The sequence below is a fragment of the Cyprinus carpio genome, chromosome B3 (assembly GCF_018340385.1).
Source record: "Cyprinus carpio isolate SPL01 chromosome B3, ASM1834038v1, whole genome shotgun sequence".
Taxonomy (NCBI): Eukaryota; Metazoa; Chordata; class Actinopteri; order Cypriniformes; family Cyprinidae; genus Cyprinus; species Cyprinus carpio.
In genome coordinates this window covers 17,129,230-17,137,867 of record NC_056599.1, presented here as the reverse complement: position 1 = coordinate 17,137,867, position 8,638 = coordinate 17,129,230, and the positions used below count along the sequence as shown (strand labels likewise).

Genomic DNA, 8,638 nt, shown 5'->3' with positions numbered 1-8,638 from the left:
CAATTCCAACTATTACTTTTGTCTTTTTCTAATACAAGCTGTTGTATTGTTTCAGAATACCACTTTTAGTCATCGGGATTCATTCTGAGGTCCTGTTAGGTCCTTTTTTTAATTGTCAGCCACTGTCCAGTTTTTAGTTATGAAAAAGCAGAGGTTGAACTGGATTGGTGGAAGAATGAAAGTCATATAGGTGTAACATTAGGGTTGAGAATGAGATCATTTTTTAATGATTTTTGAAAAAGATAATTCAACCAAAAATAATTTACTCACTCACCCACCCTCATTTCATTTCAAAAGCATATTAGTTTCTTTTGTGAAACATAACACATTTTTAGAAAGTGTTTATGTCCATACAGTGGAAGTGACTGGGCACCAAAATAGTTTGTATACCAACACTATTCAGAATAACATTTTATGTTCCACAGAACAAAGTTCCACAGGTCTGGAATGGCATGAGTAAATGATGACAAAAGTTTCATTTTTGGTTGAACTATCCCTAAAAGACTATGACTTCTATATTAAACAAGTGCAAAGCATTCCACCTTAGAAATGTGTGACCCAAGTAGGAGTGGTGATGCATCTGTCCACAATCATACCAAACAAGCTCAAAAAGACAAGTCTGACCCTGACAAGAATGATTTTAATCCACAGTGTCAAAGCAGAAAACTGTCCAGGAAAGCGACATTAAATACTTAACACAGGTACTTCCTCTCAACTTACAGAATAATGAGAGAAAGTAGCCTACGCAGAAAGAAAGCAGTCAGGGGTTATAAGGCAAACCTTAAATCAGTTCACTGTAATACAAGATCACTCTTACAAATTAATCTATTTTTATTGAAAGAAACCAAAAAACAAGTGACCGTAACACTTGAGGAAAATATTATCGGGCAGGTGACTTTACGTATTAAAGAAAAACATTACAAACTAAAGTCATCTGTAAGTCATTGTGATTTGATTTGTGACGTGAGGGAGGTTATTTTATCTGCCGGGTTAGTTACAAACTGGAAACACTTTCAGTGTGTTTGCTGGGAATGCTTGTGTGCATCAAGCATCAGCATCCGAACTCCTTCATTGCTCCGTTATCAGAATCACTAAACATTTTTAATGTCCTTTGAATGGAAAGACTCCTAGGTTCCCATTCAGCTGGTCATTGATGCTTTCCCACAGCAAGTACTGTGTGATTTGCAGCTGGGGTAGTCTGTTGTCCAGAGTGCGATGATCCTGTGTATGTTGGCGTTTTGAAGAAGTAGAGCTAAAAAGAGAGATGGAAATGTATTAAATACTAAATCTGAGTGTTCGTTTAAATGAATGAGTGTCATTTTACCAGAAGAAATGACCAGTGCATGTGCAGCTGGAAGCGGAGGTAATGCTTACGTTATTTATTTATATCGTTCAAGTATTTGGGGTCAGTATTATTTATAAAAATACAGTAAAAACCGTATTTGTGAAATATTATTACAATTTAATATTCCTGTTTTCTATAATTAATTTAAAAAGTAATTTATTCCTGTGATGCACAGCTGAATTTTAAGCATCATTTGTCCAGTCTTCAGTGTCACGTGATCTTTCAGAAATCAGAAGCACACGCACGAACACACACTGACCTCAACATTTTCAACGGTTGTGCATATAAATCACTTTAAGCACTATCTGTTGTTGTCAGTTACCACATAATTTAATACGGACTCATCCTCTGGCTTGTAAAAATGAAATATCTTGAAAAGTTTATTTGCTGTCATATCAAACTGGTTCCAATTAAATGTGTTGGCATAAGACTGGTGTGAAAATGAACACTTGTCAGCTGCGTCTGTGCAAAGTAACATCCGATCTCTCAACATGCCATAACCAGCTATAAAAGTGACCAAAGCTACTTGTGCTTTAAACTCACAGAAAGAGTCCAGGAATTATGGTAACACATAAATAACTGCTCCTAAAAATAGTTTCACCTTAAAAGGCTAATTTAAAGAGTTTCATGATCCAAAAGATGATCCAAATGATTTTCTGTGGTTTTTAACAGCGTAGCTTTGATTTGGAACATTCCTTTAAATTCTCTCACCTTAAAGCCAACAGCCAGAAGGGCATGAAGCGACACTATTACTGCCATGGTAGCGAATGCTGTTAGTCTTGTGTCATCGCGAACAGCCGGCCAGAACGTCATTACCAACACTGAGCCCGAGATCACCAGGGCAATGCCAATCAATAGCCACTCGAGCCAGTAGACGGGAATGGTCCATAATATCTGAAAACACACACCGAGTATGACTGATCAGGTCTAACTTCACGAAGTCTGACCGTGACTCGAACACCATCTCAAACTTACCGAGGTCGGGATATAAATGAACAGAGAATAACCGTAGACACACACGGTCTCTAAAAACGTGTAACCGCTGATGCGTCTCTCAACACTTTGACGCCACGTCAGGAAGCCCCAAACTCCTAGAGGCACCAGCCAGGCGTAGAGGAACACAGTGACGGCCGCAATCGAGACTACAACACAACCAAATCTGTATTTAGTATATTCATAAGGAACTGACATAAACGTGTTCTTTTAATTAATAAAAGACTGAAATCTTGAATCTGTGAGAATCTTTCGATTCACTCAACCTCAAATCTGATTGGTTGTTCATATAATATTTATACGAAACATTTATATGATAAAAAAATAAAAATACATAGCCGAAAAGTTGTTCTTTTATATTTGTGAAGTATATTATTAGGTCCAATTACTCTTGAAGTGCTTAAAGTAATCATTCTCCACAAATGTCCATGCCTGCTGCGGTCTCACCTTTGTTGAATTGAGGTCTGTAGTGGAACTCTGGGTCTCCCATATTACTCAGAAATGTGTAGATGTCCCCACTGATGGCCACTGAGAACACTAGAGTCACACAGATCCAGAAAGGACCTGACAACAGGAAGGATAACACACACTAAAATGTCTGACAGTTTCGTTATGATCCAGATTCATTTGAATATAAAGACATTGTTTGGCTGTGTTGTTAAGAGGTGCTCTGTAAGATTAAATATAATATCTACATTACCATAGAGGTCAGGGTTATTTTGAATGTGGTGTTTGACGAAATTCCGTCCTGGCAAAGGCATGACGGAGCCCTTTATCCTGTCCAGCACCTACAATAATAAAGATAACAGTACATGCAACTACTAGGGCACTAGAGTAACTTGTTGACGCTTTCAGTTAAATGTGGTTGCTCCAAGAATGACCAAGCAACCAGAATCTCCCACTAAAATATCTGTAATTAGTTTCAATTTACCAAGATGTGAGATAAAGGCTAAAAGTGCTTTTGTCTTAAGAAATTTACACTGAGATGACAGCATACAGTTTTGTCAGTTCATGCATGGAAATTCAGCTGGGAATGGAACCCGTGGTCTTCACTTCGCAAGCTACATGCTTTAGGAAATGAGCTTTAGGAAAGCACAAAGAATAAGTGTTTTTTACAAACGTCTTCTGTTTAAAACAGGGGTGTCAAACACAATTCCTGGAGGGCCACAGCCCTGCAGAGTTTAGCTCCAGCCCTAATTAAACACACTCGATCCAGCTAAACACGTCCTTCAGGCTCATTTCAAAACGACATGGTTTGTGTGTTGGGCTGCAGGCCTAAAAAAAAAAAAAAAAAACTTGGTAAAAAAATTTTTGTACCAACTTTTATAAAAATTTACAGTTTGTTATTAAAAAAAAGCCTTTAAAATTCTGTTTGTTTATTTATAGTAATGTGTGGGAATTATTAGTTCACTGTTATTACCTAATTTTTTGTTTGTTTTCATAGTGTGACCTGTGAATTATATTGGATCCAATTACACATAGTGACTGCACCAAGATTCGTGAGATAATATGGGTATTATGGGGTTATAAAGAGGACTAGAAGAAAACAAACGTACCTGCAGTGTATCTACGTTGAAGAATGACTGATAGTACTCAAATGTCCAAAAACCACCAGTTTGTTTTTCACCTCCAAGCAACTGTGGGAAAATTCAAAGAACATGTCTTATAGCAGTGACCCCCAAACTAAGGTGCATGTGAAGTGATCAGCTGTTTGTAGCCTCATCACCTCTGAGTTCTCTTGCTGATTGTCTTCATCGTCTGACAGATCAACTCTGACATCTCCAGAGGAGGCTGCTGCGCCGGGGCCGGGGCCCGGGCCGGAGATGCTGAGGGTTGCGGCTCCAGGGTTTGAAGACAGGAGAACTGCGGCTTCCTCAAACTCTGGAAATGAGCAGAATGAATATTAAAGCAGAACGTTAGCGAGACAAAACAAGAAAGAAGACATAAGACCCACATAAACCTTACCCTGAAACGTTAAATCATCTGGACTAGCCATGACTGGAGAGCACAGGATTCTCTCATAAGAATACTATCTGTGCGGAAAGAAGACAATGAACACAATGTGATCATACGACAGCTGTCACCACCAAAATCATATTTAGACTGATTCGCTCACCTGGCTGCTACAATATCCCGACTCCTGGCAACTTCAACAATCAAACTTGTTTCGAGCTAGCAGGTACAAAACGATTGCTTCGTCAGCCCGGATGGTATTTAACAGTATATTTTGAGTAAATGAGATATAAAATATCATTAGCCTAATCGGTTGTAGCTAGAATAGGTTTGATACCTTCTTGATACAAAGGGATTTATCGTTATCGTCCCCATGGTCCACGTCACATGCAGGGTTCCGATGCGTCAAAACACCATCACGTGACCGGAACAAAGCCGGAACTAAAACTGGTACGTTTTTTTTTCTTTTCCGAGCATAATGATGGCTTAAAGTTGAGAATAATCAAGGGAGGTTGTGTTATATCTAAGACAAAAGTTTCTTTCTCTTTTCTAAATAAAAGACCTTCTGTATCGTTCTAATTTTTAGTTGTTCTAAGTTGGCTACTTTGATAAAAACAATTTCTTGACTGTTATCTTATAGTTTCCTTTATTCGACAGTCATATTTATTGATACATACGCATATGACATTGTCAAAAGTTCTCAGCGCATACGAATATTTGCTTGCCAAATTCCACATTCACAGATCCAAATATTTGATACTAATATTCCAGACCTCTCTTTTTAAAAAACTTGAAAAACAAGTTATCTGTTTCCTGTATGTTTTCCTGTTTTAGTGACATAGCTCATAAGAACGCGTGGTGGAACCGAAGAGGCAATATTTTATTTCCTCACCGGACCAATAACATTACACGTACCGTGCTCTTCGCCATTTTGGCTCAGCAGTTTCACCGGCCTCCGTTGTTACGTTGAGCCAATGTTGGAAACTGTCGGCTGGAAGCTTCTCGTGCGCTTCATGCACCGTGAACTGTGAACTCTCACACTTCGTGAGTTCATTCGCTAACATGGCCGCCTCGTGGCTGCTGAAGAGATGGTGCTCCACAGCAGCTACAGAGACAACCAAGGGCACAAGGTGGCAAAGACTGGTAAACAGTCGCGCAGGTAAGACCAAGTCACGGCTATTCTTCTTCCTTCAGACATTAGTATAAAAAAGCACTGCTTGTATTAGGAGGTCAGTCACGTGAGCCAAGCGTACTTTAGTTATTTTCTGAATTGAGCGCAGGGCGTGTTAATTTTTTATCTAAGGAAATACAGTTGTCTTAGTTTGCTAACTAGCTTTTTTTTATCTGTTATTGTGGCATTAAAAAATATAATTTCGTATTGCTTTAGTCTTTTTCTTACTGCATCATCTTTCATACGATATGTGGCCAGTTGTAAAATTGTATTAGCTGAAAATAAATCAAGATCTGCTATTTCTTCACTGTTTTCAGGTGTATGGTGCCGAAGTCTTTTAGGCGATTATAAGGAGGCCTGTCGTGAGGCGGTGCTGGGGGCCCGGGAGCGACCCCTTAAAGCCTCGGTCTACTTGGGGCTTCTGGGAGGAATGTACGCCTGCTATTACAGCAACCCTGATGATGCCTCGTTTGAGACCAGCCTGCTAGAAACCTCCAACCGTCTGGCTCTCCTGTCTCCATGGATACGCAGAGGCACCTCAGATGGACACGTCCAGACCCTTGTGAAACTGCGAAACGAGGGCAGGCTGCGCTATGCCAGTCTGGGCATCGCATCTTTGACTTATTACACAGACTACGACTCCGAGTCGAGCCTGTATGAGGCGCGCTGCTCCGCGATCTCGGTGCCCTGGGCAGAACTGCCAAAACGCGTGCTGGACGTGGGCTTTGCGGGACGCTGGTGGGTGCTTGATCATAAAATGAAGGATTTCGATATAAATGAGGAGGAGTTCAAACATCTTCCGCCTGCTTTGGTGGCAGCAGTACCAGCGTCACCTCAGATTACAGAAAGGAACGAACGGCTGCATCAGGAATCATGGAAAGCCGTGGTGATGGAAGACGAGAGCAATGAATTAGATGACATGGACACAACTGTTAAAGAAACCGAGAGCAACGCATTATACAAAGCACAGACCTCTTAATCAACATGTTAACTTTAATGCTATAGCTCACAGTAAGAAACATGCTTGCAAGAGTCTGCTGTTGATAAGAAATGAAAAGTGAAAGATATGTTAACAGGAGTCATTATTGTGATGTGTATATGGAAATAAACATAACATTATAATTATTTTTACTGCAAAAAATCAAGTGCATATAAGTGTGATTGGTTGACTGTTAATATAATAAAACAACTGCAGTGTATGCTGACCTTGTTTCATGTGACAGAAAAGCAGTACATCATCACTACATAAACTGTTAAAAACTTTTTATACGTATTAAATTTAACAATATTACAATTTTTATAAAATAATTGTCCTAAAATAAAAAACAAATAAAAAAACAAAAAATAAAAATGCTTCAAATAAAAAAATATCAAATTAACTTAAAATATGAATAAAATATTAAATTAATTTAAAAATGAAAAATATAAATGCTTCAAATAAATGTTGTTCTTCTGAACTTTCTGTTCATCAAAGAATCCTGGAAAAAAATTATTTACAGTTTCCACCAAATTTTTGAAAAGTAATAAAATGTCAGAATATTCCTGTTTTAACAGTAGATTTATACAGCATTTATGATGAAATAAATGTCCTTGTGGGCACGGTTTCTGGTAACTAACCAATGATATTTTTGCTGCCTTCCAGAAAGAGTTAATTTTAGAAAGAGTTGAGTTAATTATGTCCATTAATCCCGTTACCTTTAACCTTCCATTTCACTGGCCGACTTTGATTCATTTTCGGGGAAATCCTCGTTTACATTAATCTCTTTACTCTTCCACTCTCTGGCTTGTCTTCCTCCATTAGTCTTTCGCCTGCTCCCCCATGCCATCCTTTTTAAGATGGTTGGTATTGATTCGCTGGCTCCTAGAGCTGCATTCTGCTCTTTTTTTTCTGACAGTATCTCAGCTCCTGGAGAGGATAGTTCATTCTGATCGTCCGGTTCTTCTGCAGTACAGCATGTGACCGCCATGCTGACCCGTTCAGATCATGTTCTCAGTAAAAGGCCAGATAATCAAAGTAAAGGATAGTACGCACTTAATGATGACGAGCACTTAAGATGCACTAATGAAAGTGCAGGAGATCATTCGAAGACGTCTGTAACAGCGGCAGACTGCAGGGGCTTATCTGTATGTAACTCAACCCCGCTACAGTCAATGCAGAAATAATAATGTCATTAGTGTGCATTTACAAACTGCCTAACAGAAATATTGCATGTCATCTGAGATGTGTATTAATGAGAGAAGACCTATGGCTTGCTTCAGGCGAAGGCTGAACCATCTGAAATCCTAATGATCCCCTTTTAACTTCTCTGCTGTTATAAATGACTCTTACTGTTGTATATTGAAATGGTCACTTAGCATTATCACACCACTCTTATCCAATCACTTAAGATTTTCAGCTGGTAGGAGGATGTTGCTTTAGCCTCGGGCAGCGGTATCTGATGTGCCTCGAACCTCATAATGTACTGAAGCACTCTGTCCATCAGGGTGTCCGCAGGGACTTGCTAAAATGGAGGAGCTTTTCTAACAGTGTACTGCTCTCTACAAGACACTCCCAGCTCAGACACGCCGCCGCTGCGTCCCAGTGCTTTTAAAGTGCGGTCCCTGGCCTGTCGTATTGCCTTCAAGCTCACTGATCTGAGATAACTAGGCAGTGGGAAGCAATGGAGCGGAAGCCCACCATGTTTTTCAGGTAGTTTCGCTGCTGTCTTCTTTGCTTTTTACTTGGCTAAATTATGAGGGAGATGGAAAACTGGGACTCATTCATTTTTGAATTTGTCTCGTCTGTATATTTCATAGATCCTTGGGTATCCATTGTCACAAACAACCTTCTTCCCACAACCCCATGAAACTGACAGTCTTTAAGAGATAGCTCATCTATCAGCCTTTACTCACTCTCATGTTGTTCTAAACCTGTATGACTTGCTTTGTTTTAAAGAAACAAAAAGGCGATATTCTTAAGAATGTTTTTGGTCATACAATGTCTAAAACAGCTCTGGACCCTATTGGAATTACATAATTTTTTTTTTTTTTTTTTTGTAATATTTATTTAGTTATCGCTGCTTGTTCAAGCTACTTTGTTAAAATGAGCTGAAGCAATAAACTTGAACATTTTGTAAAAATGTAACTTAAATCATTTATTGTTTGGACTACCTCAATCAATTTGGTTGGCATAATTA

At 39.1% G+C, this 8,638-nt stretch overlaps 2 protein-coding genes across 5 annotated transcripts; one reads left to right on the top strand and one right to left on the bottom strand.

Moving 5' to 3' along the window:
• Positions 1–620: 620 nt before the first annotated feature.
• Positions 621–4,759, bottom strand: LOC109084194 (protein YIPF1-like). 4 transcript variants are annotated; one of them, XM_019098887.2, is made up of 10 exons: positions 4,629–4,759; positions 4,455–4,510; positions 4,304–4,371; positions 4,065–4,219; positions 3,895–3,975; positions 3,039–3,126; positions 2,786–2,902; positions 2,321–2,487; positions 2,057–2,239; positions 621–1,252 (listed from the first exon to the last, which is right to left on the bottom strand). In XM_019098887.2, the coding sequence occupies exons 3-10, from the start codon at positions 4,332–4,334 to the stop codon at positions 1,148–1,150; spliced, it is 927 nt and encodes a 308-aa protein (XP_018954432.1). In that variant the 5' UTR covers positions 4,335–4,371; positions 4,455–4,510; positions 4,629–4,759; the 3' UTR covers positions 621–1,147. The 4 variants fall into 4 exon arrangements, with proteins under 4 accessions (XP_018954432.1, XP_018954434.1, XP_018954433.1 ...); XM_019098889.2 differs by having other exon boundaries at positions 4,304–4,367; XM_019098888.2 differs by having other exon boundaries at positions 4,304–4,367; positions 4,455–4,713.
• Positions 4,760–5,118: 359 nt separating this feature from the next.
• LOC109084196 (mitochondrial import inner membrane translocase subunit Tim29-like) lies at positions 5,119–6,667 on the top strand. Its single transcript, XM_019098890.2, has 2 exons — positions 5,119–5,450; positions 5,780–6,667. The coding sequence occupies exons 1-2, from the start codon at positions 5,354–5,356 to the stop codon at positions 6,439–6,441; spliced, it is 759 nt and encodes a 252-aa protein (XP_018954435.1). The 5' UTR covers positions 5,119–5,353; the 3' UTR covers positions 6,442–6,667.
• The last annotated feature ends 1,971 nt before the right edge of the window (positions 6,668–8,638 follow it).

Excerpts from the sequence above, each read along its gene's own strand:
- LOC109084194 (XM_019098887.2), bottom strand. The coding sequence starts at position 4,334 with ATGGCTAGTCCAGATGATTTAACGTTTCAGG. Across the intron at positions 3,976-4,064 it reads ATCAGCAAGAGAACTCAGAG|TTGCTTGGAGGTGAAAAACA; the intron begins GTGATGAGGCTA and ends ATTTTCCCACAG. Across the intron at positions 1,253-2,056 it reads TTCTGGCTGTTGGCTTTAAG|CTCTACTTCTTCAAAACGCC; the intron begins GTGAGAGAATTT and ends CTCTCTTTTTAG.
- LOC109084196 (XM_019098890.2), top strand. The coding sequence starts at position 5,354 with ATGGCCGCCTCGTGGCTGCTGAAGAGATGGTGCTCCACAGCAGCTACA. Across the intron at positions 5,451-5,779 it reads ACTGGTAAACAGTCGCGCAG|GTGTATGGTGCCGAAGTCTT; the intron begins GTAAGACCAAGT and ends CACTGTTTTCAG.